This window comes from Centropristis striata, chromosome 1 (genome assembly GCF_030273125.1).
Source record: "Centropristis striata isolate RG_2023a ecotype Rhode Island chromosome 1, C.striata_1.0, whole genome shotgun sequence".
Classification (NCBI taxonomy): domain Eukaryota; kingdom Metazoa; phylum Chordata; class Actinopteri; order Perciformes; family Serranidae; genus Centropristis; species Centropristis striata.
The window spans coordinates 11,911,033-11,931,143 of NC_081517.1; the positions used below are offsets into that span (position 1 = coordinate 11,911,033).

The window sequence follows — 20,111 nt, forward strand, 5'->3', positions numbered from 1 at the left end:
AAATGCTCGTTTTAACAGTTTCTTTCTAAAATAAACGAAGGATTTATGGTGATTTTTTGGGCGGGTGGGGTTCACGCAGCGATATTCAATATTTTTATGCTAAAATTGTGTGAAATGACAACATGATTTTCCTCACTATAAACTCAGCGTTTATCTTCACTACCCGGGTCACTCTCACAGTACTGATAGTTTCGTTTCTTTAGAGTAAAAGCTGTAAAAAGGATCCGTAGACGAGCTGTTCAGCCCTGACTCTAACACCGTGGAGCATTCAGCAGCTGGAGGACATGTCCTCGTCCTCTTGTCCCTTTCTGTCCCCTCGTCTCCGGCTCAGAGTCCGTCCTGCAGTCAGAGGAGCTGTGGAGCTTTCAGATGGGCTCGATGATGTCAGACTGTCTCTCTCTGTATTTATAGTCGAGGTCGGAGAGGAAGGAAGCTGACCAGCAAACATCCTGGACCTCAGAGCTCACGCATGACTTCACCTCCATGTCCCAGCCCCCCGATCCCCACCACACCACGCCACCAAAGACTAGATTAAATTAATATGAAAATAAATACTCCACAGCATCATACAAAATTAAAAACTAAAACTTGAGTGACTCTACAGATAAATACTGTATATTATCTGTATTTTTAAGAAATCATTTTTTTGATATTTTGTGTGATTTTTGCTGTCTTTGCGTCATTTTTTATGCCATTTTTTTTATTTTGTGTCTTTTTTTGTCTTTTTTGATACTTTTACATATTTCTGGGGTTATTTTGTGAAATTATTCTTAAAATTATTTATGGCCGTTTATTGTTATTTGTCCTCCAAGTGTGAATCAATTTTTGCTGTTCTTTTACAATTAAAAAAATAATATTTTAAAACGTTTTGGTTTTTTTTAGATTGTTTTTGCATATATTTTTATTTTATCTGTATTTCAAAATTAATTATCTGTAAAATAATTTACAGTTGCTTACGGTTGTTTGCCAGCATTTAAAAAAATATATATATATATTTTGTACTGTTTTTCTCTTCTTCTTTTTTTTACATTAAAAAAGTTATTTACATATTTTATCTGAATTTTCCCCCCAAAATATCCTTAAAATTACTTATGTTTACTAACTGTTTTCTTTTCTTTCTTTTTTTTGCACATATATGTATGTTATCTGTATTTCAAAAGAAATGATCCGTAACTTATAGCTTACAGTTGTTTACAGTTATTTGCCAGTAAGTGCATGGCAACTTTTGGTGAAAGACATTTTTTGCTTTTTTTATTTTAATTTTTTGTAATGTTTTTCTTCCTCTCTCTTTTTTTGTTACATTTTTACATTTTTTTTAATTCTCAAGAAATATATATTTACTGTATTTTATAAGAAATTATCTGTGAAATAACTTGCAGTTGATTAATGTTTCTTTTACAGTGTGAAGAAAAACAAAAAAAGTGTTTTTCTTCTCCTAGGCCCTTCCTTAATTTAAATATTTTTTCATATGTCTGTGTGTGTATATATATATATATATATATACACACACACACACACACACACACACAGGTATGACTGCATGCCTCCTCTTTAAAAACAAAACACCACATGTTGTGATAACTCTTCAAATGATACTGTAAAAAGCTGAATAAGGGTCATGAAAAAAGTTTTTTAGTTGACATTAGTATTCTTGTGACAACTTTCTTACAATTTAGTTTTCTCTTTTTTTTTTTTTACAATTTTATTTACTTATTGATTTATTATTTTTGCACTGTATTTCTTCTCTCTCACCCTCTCTTTTAAAAAAAAATATAAACATACATACATATGTATATATATATATAAACACCACATGTTGTAATTTTTGTTCAGATTTTACAGTAAAAAGCTGAATAAGAATTATGAAAAAAAAATGTTGTTGACATTAATATTCTTGTGTCAGACGCCCTTTTTCTTAATATAACAATCAAAAACCTTGTTTTTTTTGTTTGTTTTTTTCTTCAGACTATAACTCTGCTGATCCAGTCCTGAGGAGACCTCCTCTCTGTCTCCAGATCATAAACTCAGCTTCCTGTCCCTCCTCCTGCAGGACGCGACCCTGCAGCTCTGACAGCGACAAATTCAACAACAAACGGATTCACAGCTGAAACCTGTCTCCAGCGCTCCGTCACGCTCCCATCAGCTCAGTGGGGAGGAAAATTAAAAAGAGTGGACATTTTCTACACAGTTTCTGCTTCAGTTTCCTTCAGAATAAAAGCCCAGAACAGAGCAGGCGGCCTGTGATTGGCCGGGAGGCTGCAGTGAAGGTGAACCACTGATGACTTATGTAATATAACAGAGAGCTGCAGCTGCTCAGCTCAGTGGAAACATTCAGGCTACTGCACGCAAAAAAGGAAACGGATGCAAAAAAACAGAGAGAGCTGGAGCTCACCTGGCTGACAGAGAAATCAGGGAAATTATTCATAATTTTAAATTTTTTCTGTGGTTCAAATTGTTTATTTTTGTTTATATTTCTTCTTGTTTACAATTTACTGTTATTTTATTGATGCTTTATTAAATTTTTTTGCTATCGCTTTTGCTACTATCTTATCTTTTTTTCTTTCTTTTTTTTAAATTCAGCTTGTATATATTTAAGTACACTGTAAAAAAAACAAAATAAAAAGAACGGTAAAAAGTCTACTGTAAGTTATTTTAGATGATTAGATATTTCTTTAAAAATTAAAAATACCTGTATATATAAATTTTACTGTAAAAAAACAGAAAGTTGCCTTAATTTAACATTTAGATATATGAATTTTTACATAGAATTTACAGTGTACAAACAGGTGGGAGGTTGATTGAAATGAGGCGGTTTTCTCATGACAGAATGAGAAAATGCAGCATCCTGTCGATCAAAAAGTTCTTGTTCTGAAGTCCGTACAGACTTTAATAAAGTTTAAACGAAGCATATTAAAGTGTCTCCAACTAATAAGTGAGTTTAATAACAGCTACTCATATTTTGTGATTTCTCATTATTTATTTTGGGAACAGTTCAGGAAACTAAAGTTAGGACATCAGATGGTTTATGATGTTTTACACATTAATGTCAATTTCTTGCCCGGTTCCATACCTCTGACATCTCAAACACTTCCTGAAAACTGAGGGTTTCTTTTATGCCAATTCATAGTTGAATTCCTGTATTTCCTTCTTAGCATGACATCTTTTATTTTCTGGCAAAGGACAACAAAAGCTACTGAAACGTTGGTGTGCTAACAATATTATTATTAATAATTATTAATATATTATTATTATAAGTAGAAGTAGTATGATTATGATGATAATTATAAGTATAATAATAATAATAATTATTATTATTATTTAATTATTATTATTATTACTGTTATGTAATTATTATTATTACTATTATAATTAATATAATAATAATAATAATAATAATAATAATAATAATAATAATAATAATAATAGTATTTTTTATTAATAGTAATAATAATAATATAATAATAATTAGTAGTGGTAGTAGTAGTACTAACGATAATGATTATGAGTATGATTATAAGTATTATAATAATTAAAATAACAGAAATAATATTTTTTATTCTCTTATTATTATTATAAGCAAAGGACAATAAAAACAATATTATTATTATTACTATTATAAATATGATTATTATAATAATTATTATAATAATAATAATAATAATAATAATAATAATAATAATAATTAATATTTTATTATTATTATTATTATTATTATATTAATAAGATAAGACGTATTATTATAAGCAAAGAACAATAAAACATATTACAATGATCTGTCTGTACAGCAATTCAATAAAATGTAATTTTCATGACTACTGCATAAAAGCGCAGAGTGTAACCTCCCTTTAAAAAAAATAATAAATAAAATAAATAAATAAATAAATATTATTATTATGCAAATGACGTTAGATTACTCATCATAATGAGTGTAAACAGCTTCCTGGCCTGAAGCACCAACTTGCAGCTGAAACACGCCAACGTTTCGTGACTCAACCTGATCACGCACGACATGGACACGCACCGTCTATGAGTCCGTTATCGGACAGCAGGCTACCCATTACCGGACACCTTTCCCCGGGACGCAGTCTGGTGTTCAGGGTGACAACAACATCTGGTGTCAGGGTCGGGGTTGAGGGGATCACTAATTTCATATTAAAGAGAGATGAAGAGGGTTTCCTATAATAACACCAAAATAATGTCTAGCTGCGTGTCCGATAATGGATCCCAGGGTCTGCCCCTGCTCAGATAATCCACTATCAATAATAAAGCAGCCTAGTTGCATTCATTTTAAATATAGTGCTAACATTGTCATATATTACACTCAACAAGACACGAGCAGGTAAATCTCAGCCTCAGCTAACCTGGTTAGCAGGTAGCGCAGATCCATCCTCAGCAAAGACAACACTCAACCAAACATCCTTTTCACTATTACCTAATTCTATGTCGTCCTGCTTGACACTGACACGCAAACCTCAAGTACAGCATCAAAACACCTTTACCATGTCAACACAGGTCTTGACTTTAATTCGGCATCACAATAATATACAAAGCTGCTCGTATGATGACAAAACTTTATATTTTAGAAAGAATGTGCGTCACTCCGTATACAGAGCAAAGTACACCACAGACAAGCGCGTCAAATAGCGCGAAGCAACACTAAAAGTACAAATATCACGAAATGATCTGTCAGATATTGATTTACACTGAAGCCGGATTACATAAAGTATATTTGCAAGTCAAGATAAGCTAAATTTGTTACTTTATTATGAGTATTTATTCGCCGATAAGCAAGAAAACATATAAATCCCAACATTTTCAACGCGGTTTGGCGCAACGTTCTCACCACTCAGAACGAAGCTCGAGCAGAGGAAACAATGAGAGTGAGTGAGGCAGCTCACCTGCAGCTCGGCCCGCTCCACCTCCCACTGCGCCCTCTCCACCTCGAAGCGGGCCCACTCATGCTGGAGAAAGTGTAAGATCCCCGGGATGTTGTAGTGAGCCCGGGCCGCCTCCCCGCCCCCGCCGTCGCCAGCCTGCGGAGCTTTAATATTCCCAGCGCTGTTGTTGTTGAAGAAGACCCCGGGGCCCGCCTGCTCGTCCATGGCCGGGCCGCGGCGACGTGGCTTCGGTCCGGAGCACTCAACCGCTTCGGTGAAATATCCTCCGGAGAGAAATGTGGTCCATCAACAGTCCATCAACAGTCCGCTCCGCTGGCCGACACACTCCTGTCTGAAGCAGCTGACTGTCAGCGTAGGACCGTCAGGCTGCCGGAGGAGACACAACCGGGACTTCCGCTGGGGAATTTCAAAATACAACCACAACGTTCTTCTTCTTCTTCTTCTTCTTCTTCTTCTTCTTCTTCTTCTAATTAATATAATCATCATTATTTTTAGTGTTATTATTATTATTATTATTATTATTATTATTATTAGTAGTAGTAGTAGTAGTAGTAGTAGTAGTAGTAGTGTAGTAGTAGTATTATGTATTTATGTTTATTTATGCATTATGTATTATTTTTTACTACTATCATTATTATTATTTTATTGTTATCACTATTGTCATTATTTTTATGTATTAATATTAATAATAATGATAATATATTAATCATGTATTATTATTTTTTATTATCATTATTATTATTATTATTATTATTATTATCATTTTTACCATTCTTTTTATGTATTAATATTAATAATAATGATAATATATTATTCATGTATTATATAATATACAATATTATATTGTATTATTAGTAGTAGTAGTGGTAGCATTATTAATGTATTATCTTCTTCTTATTATTATTGTTATTATTATTATTATCATTATCATTATTATTATAATATGTATTGTACAGTTTTTTCTTTCTCTTATTTTATAATTTAAAAAGTACTGTTTTTTCTCTTTTCTTTTTTTAAATGATTTTTGTTTACCGTTTTCTATCTTTTTTAATTTGCAGATATTTTTATATTATCTGTATTTTAAAAGATGTTATCTGTAATCTGTCAGGGGAATTTCAAAATACAGCCACAACATTATTATTATTATTATTATTATTATTATTATTATTATTATTAATGTATCCGTTACAGCATCTAGGGAGTTACAAAGATATAAAAATAAAAGTAAAACTGTAAATGAAAAGAAAACACAACAAAAAACACTTAGTTATAAGTTATTGCACAGATCAAATATGGATAATATACAGAAAATATCTTTAAATATATATATGTAGAATAACTAAAAGGTTGTTGTTGTTTTTTAATTATGGTAAGTGTTTGCCAACTTTTGTTACCATTCTTTTTTTGGGGGGAAAGATGGCTTAATTGCTGTGTATTATTTTACTGTTGTTGTTTTTACATATGATTCACTGTAATTTAACATTCAGGACCATTAAGCAATTACATAATACTGTAAACAAACATCTATACTCTACAAACCATTACTTTTTTCATTTAATTTCCGGTATCACTGTGTGTAACGTTAACTCACTTGACTCACCTGTCCAGTGACATCAACCCCGCTAAGTCCCGTCCACTACAGTAAACATTCTCACCCTATTGGCTGATCTACTGAATGGCTCGAAAATGATCCAATCAAAGGAGAGCGCGGGCTTCAACACAAACTGTACAAATGTATTAGTTTCTATTTAATGTTTCGGAATTTATAATAACAATAATAATAATAATATATTAATGATAATTATCAAAACTCTTGTCATTATTTTTTTATAAATTATTTTTAGATTTGAAATTAAGTAAAAAATAATCATTTATGCTATCATAATAATAATAAATATTTTAAACTTATTTATAGATTTAGAATTGAAATTTAACACACAAAAAAATGTAATACAATATTTGAATGGTGATTTCTTCAAGAAACTTAAATAATTATGAATAAAAATAATTTGTGTCCATATCAGAAAAAATTGGGCTTCATTGATACCCATTAGAAAAATAAAACTGCATCGAAATGGGCTGAAATGGCATCACAGAGTCATCTTTTCGGCCTATCACAAACATATTGTATTTACATTCTCCTCTCTGTGTCCTTGTTTTTCACTGCAACATATAAAATCTTTCTAAATCTAAGTCCTGCAGCTCTATGGAATCAGCACAGTCAGAACAACTCAAAAACAGGCCCGGGGTGGGTAATCGGGAGAATCGGGAGAGTTCCCGGTGGGCCGCTTCACTTTTGGGCCGGCCGATAATTTATTTATTTATTTATTTGACATTTTTCACGTTAGTCCATCTTCTCTTAAAGTACGCTAAACACGTTTTGCATTCTGACACCGCAGCCTCAGCATGGGTTGTACCATGCGAGGGAGTTCTCCCCTCCCAAATAAAGTTGGTTGGGTCCATGGCCATCTTTCCAAAAAAGTTTTCTCAGGTAGGCTACCGATAGCTGGGCCAGCCCTATCTCAACGATACACGTCGGGGAGGATGGATGGGAGGAAGAGGCCAGGAGGGGCTGAAAAAGCCAGGTTGAAGAAAAGAAAGGCATTGGAGGAGGATGCTGCCAAATGTGCCAAGCTTACAGATTTATTTTCGAGAGGACAAACACAAGTGGCAACTGGTAAAGAGAGACATAGGCTTAATGCAACGTAACTGTTCGGCTAACGTTGTAACGTGGTTAATATCGTTGAAGCGTTGTCAACCTATTCGCAAGCAAAATATTGAATTGAATTAAAATATAAGCCTTTTTATATCACCTGATATATGGCGATTCATAGATTTTGCAAATATTATGAAAATATTGATAACAAAACTCAAACTTGATCATGTCTATCAGCAACGACACAGTTATAGATAAAGTGGCTGAAACCAGTGCACTGCTTAGGCGGTTACTGATGCTGATGGTGCTATTCACAATGTAACTGAATAGTGTAGCTACTGTGAGTTGAACTGTAAACAGTAGTTCAATATGCATCTTTATTGAAGAGTGGGATATGTTTCAAATGCTTTATTTATTTTATGCTTTTATTAATTTATCAACCTACTGTATCCTTGTGGAATAGTGAAATATTTTTTGTTAACTTCTCAGCTTAAGTGGATTATTATTTAACCTTTACATTATCTGTTGAACCATGGTATTAATAAAAAAAACTACAGGATAGTAAGAGCTGAACTGTTGCTTCATTTATCCAATTTCCACTACCATGGAAAAAATGGGCCGGTCTTGGGCCTGAAATTCCCGGGCTGAAAAGTGGCCCCACTCCGGCCCTGCTCAAAAACGTTTTTGTGCAGAATAACAGTTAGGCTACGTTTACACGAGGACGGTCTGAACAGAAGACACAAAAGTGGCGTTGCGTCTTCACTTTTTATTCCTCGTTTAGACGAGCATTTTCGGGAGGAAATCTGCGTGCATACGGTGACGCAAAAGTGAGTGAAATTCGATTGTATGCATGCCAGGCGGCATCACTTAAAGCGATAAGAGCATCTTTGGGCATGCAGAAGTTTTCACGCCACACATTTTCATCAGCTACTCCTTCCACAAAGTTCTCCACCATCCACTAGATCTCCAAGGTCTCGTTCACAGCCGTCTGGCTCGCCTCCGACGAATTGCTGCATCCAAAATGTGATGGAGGTAATTACAGATCCTTCTCTGTTCAGTAATACTATCTGTACATATCCTGTACATTTGGTGGAAAGACTCCTGTAAGTTTATTAGAGCTGCCAGAGCAGCTTGAAGGTCCGACGCATGGAAATAATCCCAAGTTTGTTTATTTTCCTGTACTGGAGCATGGATGTGACGTAAACACATACGTGACGTGAGCAGACGTGAGCAGAGTTTTGCGTCTTGGCAGTGTAGACGGACACGCTACGGCGGAGCGTATTTTACTTTTCCACTTTGGAAGGTGGTTTCAGATTTTTGCGTTTTTAAGCCCCCAAAACGCCGTCACCATCTAAACGAAAGGCACTTCTGATCAAATATTTTGTAATTTTTACCCGCAAGCGTCCTCGTGTAAACGGGGCCTTAGAACTAGAAAATTTCCTCTGATGAAATTCTGAAAAGCCCACGGGGGCTACTGCCGGTGTGTGTACACTATGATGAGATTCTTCAGAGATTTCAAACAATTAATACTAGTAATGTTATGATACTATATTATATACAAGGAGCACACCTACAACAAGCATTCCTTTTCAAGTATTTATTCATACAGCAACCTATGTCCTTTAACCTCAAAATGTGTGTGTGTGTGTGTGTGTGTGTGTGTGTGTGTGTGTGTGAAACATGTGTATCTGGAGGAGTGTGTGCGCTTATGCGCGCATGCGTGTGTGTGTGTGTGTGTGTGTGTGTGTGTGCGTGGATCTGTAATCACATCAAAGGATCAAAGGCGACCAATCAGAGTAGAGCAATCAACGGAATTAACAGCTGTGGAATCTTCTGGCACAGTGACAGCAGCCAGAGGTAAACAGACTGGAATTTCTGGCCTCGAACAGAAAGCATTTTTTGCAAAACCATAATACCTATCATTGATCCGACTTCACTCAATGTCAATCTAAAAAACTGTTAAATATGCTTTTCTACAGAAATCTTCCTGCGTTTTTAATATGGGAGCAAATGGGGCTGTTGGTGCGTGTTGGTGGATGATCTGTGTGTCCTACGCCCAAACTATAACTCTGACAGCTTTACCAGAGGATTGTGAGGGAGAAGACAAATTTTCCTTCGTTTCTATATTGAAACGTGGATTAATACACCAATACACAAGACTTGTGTCTACGGTTTAAAGTTTAAATGGAGTCTCTAGCTGAAATTATGCCGGAGAAGTAGACGTTTGAAAATCTCCAATTATTGTTCTTTTTCGCTCATTTTTTTCCGGCCGTATCATTCACTTTAATGCAAAATTTTAGGCAGACTTACGTCGCGAAAAAAATTGTATTACGTAGAGAAAAGTAATAGCACACCGATCCCAATCAAACCGCATGTTTGGATATATAATTTGTCCTGCAACTCTTTGAGTTGTAGGACTACAGCGGGACAAAATTGTGTTCGGCAGAGGAAGAAGAAAAAATCCACTGTATAACAATAGTGCTCGGTGCGATTGCCCGGTGGCCCTAATGACGGAAATCAGAAAAAAAAAAAAAAAAATGCTAAAGACATAGAAAAAAATCTGTTTTCTCCACATATTGAAGTATTGTCATATTTCTCCATATATCTGCTGTCCTCTCCTCTCTGCTCTGTGTAAACAGCCTCTCCTGTCCTCTCCTCTCTGCTCTGTGTAAACAGATTTTCAGTGAATATTTGTCACGTGAAGTGTTTTTAACAGGATCTGGTTAGTGGAAATGCTTTATTTTAAATGACACATGTATAATAAAGAGATTCTGACACAAATATCAACATTTTAACATAGGTGGTCAGTGGTGGTCACTTTTTATAAATGACGATCGGTTCAAGGACTGTTGTAAAGTTCAAACTCTGACGACCTTGTCTGTTTTTACAGTTTCTCTTTTTCTGTGTATTTGTGGTGATTGAGGGGCCCCTCCTGAGACCGGCCCTGGAGCCTGGGGCGCGTGTGTGTTAGTGTGTGTGTGTGTGTGTGTGTGTGTGTGTCTAACCTGATTAAAGCCGCAGATGATTCCTGCAGTGTGTGCGGCCATGTGCTAATCAGCTGATGCGCTGCAGCCTCTATTTAACCCCTGCAGCTCCGCTCGGCGCTCAGTCAGCCCGCTGCTCCCTGCAACACACACACACACTCAGCATGCCTCCGTTTGACAAAACTCAGCTGCAGAACAAACCGTTCAAACAGCGGAAGAGCTTCGGTAAATAAACCTTCAGACAAACACTGAAAACTGATTTAAAACTCTTTTTAAACGTGATGTTTTATGTCCTCTGTGCAGCAACAAGGAAACAAGAAGTGGCGGGGATCCGGTCCAAGTTCCCGAACAAAATCCCGGTGAGTCCGCAGCACAAACCTTCATCATCACTAGGCCTTAATGAACCGTGACTCACCTGTCGCTGCTCCCAGGTGATCATCGAGCGCTACGACCGGGAGAAGTTCCTACCTCCGCTGGACAAGACCAAGTTCCTGGTGCCGCATGAACTCACCATGACCCAGTTCGTCACCATCATCAGGTAAAACTATCTCCTTTGTTTCAGAGTTCCCAACAGAACCTGAAGATCAGGTTTAAACTCTGGAGAGAAATTAAGCTAGAGACATGCGGGTCAGGCTATTTACTGGAGATGTGCTGCAGTCTAAAGCAGCTTTTTTTGTTGCTATTTTAGTTCTAATTGAGATAAGATCTTTTATCTAGCTTACTAATATATAAGTTTTAACCTTTTTTTTAAAAGTCAGAAAATCGTTAAAAATGCCTGAAATGGTTGTCTAAACCAGGTTGTCGTTGGGTTTTAATATTTTAAATAAATTAAAAAACAACACATTTCTGCATATTAAAATCTCATCTCCACGTATGTGCTGGTTTTAAGCTTTATGAAGTCAGAAAATGGTTCAAAATGACATAAATTCTTAAAGCTGCATTCTTTGCAGCAGAACTCAATCAATTCTCACAAAAAGCAGAGAAAAATGGCACAAATTAGAAACTCAAACTATTAAAAGTTTGAAGATGTAATTATTAACTTGATTTAGGTCAATAAAACTGGAGACATGTGGATCAGGCTATTGGAGCAGTGCTGTAGTATAAAGCAGGGTGTCGTTAGGTTTTTTAAAATTTATTTATATATATATATATATATATATATATATATATATATATATATATATATATATATATATATATATATATATATATATATATATATATATATATATATATATAAAAAAATTTATTATAATATTATAAAAAATTTTTTTTTTTAAACAAAACTCATGGCTGCATATTAAGATCTTCTCCAGTTATGTGTTAGTTTGAGCGTTTATGAAGTCAGAAAATTGTTCAGAAATTACTTCCTAAAGCTGCTTAATGTTTAGCAAAACTGAAAAACTCTAGATATTCTCTCAAAAGCTATGAAAAGTTTGAAGATGTAATTAACTTCATTTCGATAAATAAAGCTGGAGATGTGGATCAGGTTTATTTGCTGGCGCAGTGCTGCAGTATAAAGTGTTTTAATTTAGTTAAGCAAAAACAAATGCAACTAAAGATTATCTTTGCTAAAAAAAAAAAAATTTGCCTTTTCAAAGTCAGTGAAAATGTTGAAGAGATGTTATATCTTTAAGCTGCTTTGAGTTCAACAACACAAAGAAATTCAACATTTTCTCATAAAAATAACAAAGAAAAACGGCTAATTAAAAGCTGGAAATATTAAAAAGTTTTATCATTAATTGATTATCATTATTTGTCTGCTGATCAATAAATCCAGTTTAATCTCTGGAACTATCTGTATTTAAAGGTATAGTTTTAATCTTTTTGTCTTTATTTGATATTAAATTAATGCTGTTTGTGTCTGACAGTGGAACTGGGACTAAAATATGTTTTGTAAGTCATAGATAAATCTAAACACCAAACCTCTTTCAGAAAGTTGCACATTTTATCAGAAAGATCCTGAAAGTCCTAAATCTGTCAATAAATCAACATAATTCAAAGATCTTTCTTTACATTCTCTGGTCTTTATTGCAGCAGTCGGTGTTATGTAAACTATGATGTCTTCATATGTTTGATGTTGCACTTGTTCGATTGGTTGCGGATCATCTGACGGATCATTTTCCTCCATGTGATCATAAAGTCACACTGACAGAAACTCAGATGTTTCTCGTCTGCATTTGTCTTTAAAGGTCGTCAGTCTTCTCCACTGTAATGTTTGTGGCGGTGAATGAATGGATTTTGGATTTCAGTCTTTTAAAAGTGAAATAAATGTATACACGCTTGACACTTCTTTCCAGAAACTATGTTGCTGATGGGAAAGTTTTAAAACATTTCAGCAGATTTTGTAAGAGTCAGTTTATTTAGTTTAGAACAACCTGCAGGTGAACAAAGTGCTCCAATAAAAAGGGGGAAAGTTATCTTTTAAGTGTTTAATGTACAATGGAGTTCAGTCTGGATTTAGTTTTTAGTTCTATTTCACATACAAAGAATATAAAACACAGATGACAACACTTAAAAGTAAATGTGTGGGTGCAGCAGAAACCTGTAAAGGCTTTATATGAAAACCACACCCAAAAAACATTTGAATAAGAAAGATCCAACAAGAAAAATCAAAACTATATGAAAATGATCAATCTAAAACCTTTGATGTTGATCGAACACGTGGAGGGAGAAAGTTCCAAAAACGTTCACGTTTGAGGTCTTTTTGTTATGGATATCAGCAGCTAAAAGGTCACAAAAGTTTTAAAAACAAAATGAAATCTTATCAATGTTTAATTTCTTCGGAAGCCAGAAAATGATGTAAGAATCAGTCGTATCAACCGTGTTCACATTTTGACCGTCTGACAAACGGTATTTAAAAGTTTTCATACACCTTAATGTCCAAAATCCTGAACTGTTCCTTTAAGCTTGGCGTCAAATAAACTGTAAAGATTCTTGGTTTACTTTGGGGGGGAAAATCTGGATATCTAGAATTTATATAATTTGCTCATGCACTTAAGAATTAAGAAGTTGGTCAGCATAGAGGAGAACAAAAATCTTTGTTTAAATGATGATTTTAGAACTCAAATACTCTTCACGGGTCGACACAAAAAAGTCAAACAGATTCTGACTGTGAAAGTGTTAGATTCTCTTGATGAATATTCTGTTGCTTCTCTCAGATTTCTTGAGTTTCCTCATTTTGTCTTTGTCACAGTGACTCTGCAAAAAGTCGCTGATGTGAAAAAGTTTCCTACTGCTGGAGAGAAACAGACAGTAAACAGTTAAAGCTCTACATTCAGTTATGTAATATTGCTTTACTGTAATTGCATAAGAAACTGATCAGAGTAACCAGCAAGATGTGAAATCAATGCTGCATGCTAACAGAACTGTACAGACTTTAATATAAATGATGAGTGTCATGTGGAAACTATAAACCTACAGCTCAGCCAGAAAGAGAACCTTGAAATGGGGAAAATATTTGTTTGTTTGAGCAGTTTAAACAAATTTAAACCAAACAAACTAAATAATATACCCAAACAGAATCATTTGTCTCATAAATGGAACCTGACGTGGAAAATTAAATATAAAGACTCATATTCCTTATTTGTTTGAATAGTTCCAGATTTATTTAAAAAAAATCAAATTTAGCCTTTTTATAGATCATATTTAATTTGTCTGCTTGTGCTTAAACTCTGCTTTATATTTTCAGGTAAATTTTCAAATAAAAAAATATATTAAAATATTCTAAAATATTTTTTTTTAAATCGCAGCATTTTTTTTAATTTTTTTTTTTTTAGCTTTATATCAGGTAGATATTAAAATGACAAGGAGAGAAGGCAAAATGTGACCCAAGTGCACAAAACAATTTAAAAATGAATCGCATCTCAGCCTTTTAATTTATTAGGTTTATATCAGCTAATTACTGCTTCTATGTTCTTTGACAGAATGTTAATTTTAAAGCCTTGTTTGATTTTTTTTAATTTTATTATCACCAAGAAAGGAAGATGTCCTGTTTTTATTGTTCTGCGTTCCTGCAGCTATTTTTTTTTTTTTTTGTCCACATTGTGTCCTTTTAAAGCAGTTTGTGCAGAGCCTCATTCTCTGTGACAAACATTCCTGCATGAACACAATAAATACCTGAAATACGACATCTAGTTAAATTAAACAACACTACAAAAAGGAAATACTAAAAATCAGGTAAAGGGTGTTTCTATGTTCCTTACCTTGATGGAATAATTTCAATTTTAAAGCCCTGTTTTTTTTATTTTATTTTTTTTAATTATTTCTCCTCCTGTTTCTTTCTCCTCCTCCTCCCTTATCCTCCCTTTCTCTTTCTCCTTCTCATCCTCATTCTCCTCATCCTTTCTCCTCCTCCTCTCTTTCTCCTCCATTCTCTCGCCTGCAGTTTTCTGTCCACATTGTGTCCTTTTAAAGCGGTTTGTGCAGAGCCTTGTTATCTCTGTGCATTGTGCAAAAGTGGGGGAAAAAAACTGCATACAAACATTCCTGCATGAATTCAATAAATACCTGAAATACTCCGAGTGGAGTCTGGACCGCGGGCGGACCATCTCATGTGAGCGTCTGCAGGACAGGATGTCCCTGGTTAATGTGTCTTTCTTTGTGTCCCTGTCAGGAACCGAATGGCGCTGCTGCCCACTCAGGCCTTCTACCTGCTGCTGGACAGCAGCGGGCTGGCCAGCATGTCCCTCACCATGGCTCAGGTGTACAAAGACCACCAGGATGAGGACGGCTTCCTGTACATGACGTACGCCTCGCAGGAGATGTTCGGACTCTGACTCGCTCTTTTATTAACTGTGACCATCTGTGCTGTACATAGAAAATATTTTTTATAGACTGTAAACTGTGTTTGACAAAGATGAGTTTTAATGGAAGTATGTGGATCCAATAAATCTTAACTGTAGTGACGTTTGCAGTCTGCTGATTCAGCACAAATTATTTATTTTTACAACTTTGTATTTAATGCTGCTGCACTGTTGGCTCAGGTTAATGTCATTTTCACTATTAATTTAGTTTATTTTTATTAACAGTTTTTCAGAAGGAATGCAGATATCTAAATACAAACAGCTTTCAATTATAACACACGTGACTTAAACTGTGCAGACAGAAGCTCAGCAATAAATAGTTTCAAACTGTTAAACTTTTTTTTTCCCTTTTTTTTTTTTCCCAGTAAACCTCACACATTTAATCCTGTATTTAATATAAAATGTGACACTAGATGGCAGCAGAAATCCACCAAACTGAGCTTCCTACAGTTCCATCAGTCGGTTTTGAATGTTTCTTCATAATTAATCCACAAAATATTCTGTTAACCAATCTGTGGACAAGAGTTCAACAGTGTTCCACGGATGAAGCTAAGAGAAAAAAACCCTGAGTATATTTACCCAATTACTTTTACTACATGTTTGAGGTACATTTATTTTTTTTGTTTCATTCTGCTTGACTACTTTATCTCACAGCTCCAGTTACTTTACTAATTCAGAATGTTGCAGACAAACAAGCCAACATTAAAAGAAAAACCCAGACCTTTTTAAAAAATATTTTAAAGAAAGAGGTGAATATATCTCTATCTAAATTATGTCAATTTATATTTAAAAATATATTGTAATGACTTATGTATATATTTCTGTACATATTTAAAGAAATATTAAAATACATATATTCAATTATCTCTGAAATATATACACAATTTAACTAAATATTAGATATCCATCAATGAAAGGGGCAAACTTTCAGATAAGGCACATGTCTGTGTGGATTAATTTAATGTAATTTATAAGGGAGAACGAGAGAAATCAGGCTGTGGTAAAAAGGGTTAAAAGTTTATAGGGTCTGTGTTTTAAAGTCTATCAGATCTCTCTCTGCTGCAGACGAGTTTGGCTGTTAGTTTTCGCTCCATTAACTCGAAATTGAATTAAGAAAAGTGATTATCATGTCCGGCAGCTAACGGTGTTATTCTGCACAAACTGATTGTGCTGATTCCACAGAGCTGCAGAACTACTTGGTGAAGGTAAAAAGTATCTATTAGATGCTTTAACCCTTGTGTTGTCTGAACTCTCCATACTCGTCCTGAGGGTCAAAAATGACCCGCCTTCACTGAACCCCTTAAATAAAACACCTTGATTGAAATTGATTGAAACAACCTGTCATCATAAACTGTGTGAATATGGAGGTTTGTCCTCTTACAGAGCAGAAAAACTGTTGAATCAAAGAATCCACTAATTTTTATTACAGCACACCTGTCAGAACTGGTTTACTGTTTTACTAAAGTATGCTTTATTTTTATTATTTTATTGCTAAAGGTACTGCACAGGTGTCAACATGATTCTTTAGTAAGTATAATTATAGTATAGTATAGTATAGTAATAAGACCAGATTTGTCCCCTGTTGGTGTTCAACTTTCATGGAAATATGAACAAAGGCAAAGTTTCTCATGTTGGGGTCATTCTAGGAAAAGTAATCGAATTTCAAGTTGAAAAAAAGATCATTATGAGGGTTTCCTCTGCTGTTAAACATAGTGGCGGGTTTTTTGAAAAGTTTGCAAATACATGGCCAAGATGAACATATCTATTTGATCAAATAATCATCTAATCAATCGCTTTAAAGGATTCCTTGACCCAGAAAATTTAGATTTTGACACCAAGATGACCTTCTAAGTGGCTTGGGAGATATATTGGTTCTCATAGATTTTATATGGTGGCCATCTTGTACCTGCCTGACTATATCTATGTGGAAAACTTGCCAGACAGCTGAGGTTATGTATTCATTCACTGTATGTCTCTCTTATATGGGACAAAGTCAGACTTTGGGCCTTTACGGTGTTACATAGTAACCTATGCTAATAACTCAGAGCCTAGTTGTTACTCTGCCAGCTCCGTAGAGAACAAATGCACATGACCAGCGGTAGGAAGGGGGAGGGGTGCTAAAAGTGACTTTTTTATGACAGTATTGTGAAATATACACCACAAAGCTGTAGGGGGAGCTCTGGGAGCTCCAAGCCATCAGGTAGGTCTTTAAAATGAGACATGAACATTGGTTTCCTGGGTCAAAAACCTACTCCAATCTCCTCCTTTCAAGGACTCAAAGACTTTATATGTCCTCCACCTGACTCTTCGGGAGCTAAAGGGATACCCTGAGCAGTAAAGAGTGGGGTCAACACAAAGCATGGGGAGGGAGAATGGGTTACATAGAGTGGAACATATATTGGTTGAAAAGGGGTAGAAAAGTGACCATTGGGTTCTTGGTCACCAGTTGGGTTTGTGGTGGCTATTTTTTTTTTTTTTAAATTCACTTTTAGAACTTGAACAAAAGGCCACTGATACACCAGTTTGATAAGGATGTACTCAGGCTAAAATAAATCCATTGTCCAGACAGGAATCACGTTTTGGTTAATTTAATTTCCAGTTCAAAGAAAACAAACATTTCACGCTGCCTCTCTTTGCTCTGGTGAAAAACTGTGTCCCTTCTGGTGCATTACCTGTCACTACCACCTGCTACCTTTATTAATGCCTAGTACCTGTTTGGTCTGGTGCTTAGTGCCCCTAGTGTACAATTAACAATAATAATATGAAAATCTATCATAAACTAATGAAAATAGCTACTGGGTTTGTTACTGACTCCAAATCATGTCCAATCAGTGTAATTTATCATATAACAGAGTTTACAAAGGTGCAGAAGGTGCCTGATTAGGTGTGTAGTTGTTATTGAGTGGGACGGTTCAGTTTTTGCAGAATCAGCTCCAGTTTGGCGTTGATGGTGCTGATGTCGGGCACGGTGCGGCCTTTGTCGATCAGCTGGACTTCCTTGTGTTTCTCAGGCTCTTCACAGCTCTCCCTGCGGTAACCATCAGGACACAAACACAGATGTTCGTTGGAGTCCCCTAGCTCCTTGCACTGCTCATCTGTCTCACAGGTGTGGTTGCTGCAGGTGGAGACGTTACCTGAGTAATAGATATAGCTGCTGTAAACCCAGAGCGGGCTCCAGTCACACTCAAAAGTTTTCATGGGTTCTGGGACATGAACAAACCGGTTTTTGTGGCTGGCGTGCATAACTTTAACAAACTCTCTAATAGGAATGCCGTCCACTTTTTGATCGCAGTTCCGCATTTCCTTTATCACATCACATGGTTTCCTAAATATTTGGGATGCTCTCCCGAACCCCGTGACTGTCCTCTGGTAGCACAACTCCAGCATGTTGCTTACTTGTGTTATATGTATCTCCTCTGCTTTCTGAGTGTAGCCCACAGCCACAGTGATGGCACCAGCAGGAATCTTTATCATGTTGTATAGGTCGTTACTCGTATCTTCATTTGTACTGTACACCAGCACCACCCAGCTGTACCAGTAGAACTTCTCATCCAGAGCCTTCTTCACCTCATCAGCCACGACTGTCTTGTTTGCATGACTGAGCGCTTTGCTGATCTCCTCCACGTCTTTCTTCATGTACTGCGTATAGTTGTCCAGACAGTGGTCTATCGTTGATATCTGAGCTGTGTAAACCTCCTTCATCATCTCAGTGTGCTCGGTTTCTTTATCTAATAAGTCAAAACCGATCAGTTTCCAGTAGAACTGGTTGAGCACCATCCCTCTCCACAGCAAAGTGCTGAAATGGATGTTATAGTTACCGATCTTTTGAACGTCACATTTAAACTTCTTCTTCAGCAGGTCATTGATGTTTCCACTGAGGGACGTGTTGGTGACGGTCAGGTAATGGAAGAGGCTGTCCACACTTCCCTCAGTTCCTGTGTTCTCATAGTAATTGACGAATATCTCAGCCAGTCGGAGTTTGTCCTCTTCACTTTTCACCAAGTGACTGTTGTCTTGAAGCTCATTGAACTTCTTCCAGGCATTGAGGATGCGGACCTCATCTTGAGAGTAGACGCTGACGTAGTTGAACCATTCCACATCTGTTGCCAGGTTGGAGATCTGGATGGAGAGTGAGTCCAGTTTCTTGTTCACTTCAGCGAACCCCTTCTTCACCTCGTTCAGCACAGGGTCGTCCTGAGGGATGAAGACCAAGATAGTGTTGAGCACTGGTGCGACCAGAGTTCCAATGCCAGGTACCAAGCCAGCGATGGTGGAGAGACCCTTCATCACATTTTTCACTTTATTGCTGTCAACGTTTTTAATCTTTTTATTGATGTAACCAAGCACATCTTTTGCCACTGATAAGGATTGTTCCACTTGTGGTCTGGTCTCAAAGGGCAGGTCTCTCTTCACCCTGTAAGGGGGCGAGAGGTCATGTGACCCAGCTGAGGAGGTCCACCAGTAGAGAAGAAGGATCCTTGAAGTCAGCAGCATCGAGGCAGACAGCGGGAATGCCATGACTGGAACACAGGAAAATAACATGGACTCATTTAGTTTGTTGTGTTGTTTTCTGATGTCCGAATTAGAGTGAAATTGAAACATTTGGCTGGTTTTGTATTTAGATTTGTAGAGAGGCGTGTATGAAGGTGGAGGGTTGAAATCTACTCACACTATTATTTCTTATTGGTTGAAATTGGCGTTGAAAAATATAAACATGTAAATAAACAAGCAACATGGTACCAAGCGCAAACCGAATCTATGATTCTAG

General features: G+C 35.9%; 3 protein-coding genes across 3 annotated transcripts in view; 1 reads left to right on the forward strand and 2 right to left on the reverse strand.

Moving 5' to 3' along the window:
• Nucleotides 1–5,261, reverse strand: part of strn (striatin, calmodulin binding protein) — a 50,107-nt gene extending 44,846 nt beyond the window's left edge. Inside the window, 1 exon segment of the mRNA XM_059330869.1 lies at nt 4,899–5,261. Within this exon segment, the coding sequence (XP_059186852.1) occupies nt 4,899–5,102 (204 nt within the window). The 5' untranslated portion in view covers nt 5,103–5,261.
• A 5,402-nt stretch (nt 5,262–10,663) lies between these two features.
• Nucleotides 10,664–15,441, forward strand: map1lc3c (microtubule-associated protein 1 light chain 3 gamma). The gene is made up of 4 exons (XM_059349393.1): nt 10,664–10,763; nt 10,842–10,897; nt 10,970–11,076; nt 15,154–15,441. The coding sequence occupies exons 1-4, from the start codon at nt 10,703–10,705 to the stop codon at nt 15,314–15,316; spliced, it is 387 nt and encodes a 128-aa protein (XP_059205376.1). The 5' UTR covers nt 10,664–10,702; the 3' UTR covers nt 15,317–15,441.
• A 2,483-nt stretch (nt 15,442–17,924) lies between these two features.
• On the reverse strand, nt 17,925–19,861 carry LOC131970674 (uncharacterized). The gene has a single exon (XM_059332107.1). It carries the CDS (start codon nt 19,859–19,861, stop codon nt 18,239–18,241), a length of 1,623 nt encoding a protein of 540 aa, XP_059188090.1. The 3' UTR covers nt 17,925–18,238.
• Between the last annotated feature and the right edge of the window lie 250 nt (nt 19,862–20,111).

Excerpts from the sequence above, each read along its gene's own strand:
- LOC131970674 (XM_059332107.1), bottom strand. The coding sequence starts at position 19,861 with ATGGCATTCCCGCTGTCTGCCTCGATGCTGCTGACTTCAAGGATCCTT.
- map1lc3c (XM_059349393.1), top strand. The coding sequence starts at position 10,703 with ATGCCTCCGTTTGACAAAACTCAGCTGCAGAACAAACCGTTCAAACAG. Across the intron at positions 10,764-10,841 it reads CAAACAGCGGAAGAGCTTCG|CAACAAGGAAACAAGAAGTG; the intron begins GTAAATAAACCT and ends TCCTCTGTGCAG. Across the intron at positions 10,898-10,969 it reads AGTTCCCGAACAAAATCCCG|GTGATCATCGAGCGCTACGA; the intron begins GTGAGTCCGCAG and ends CGCTGCTCCCAG.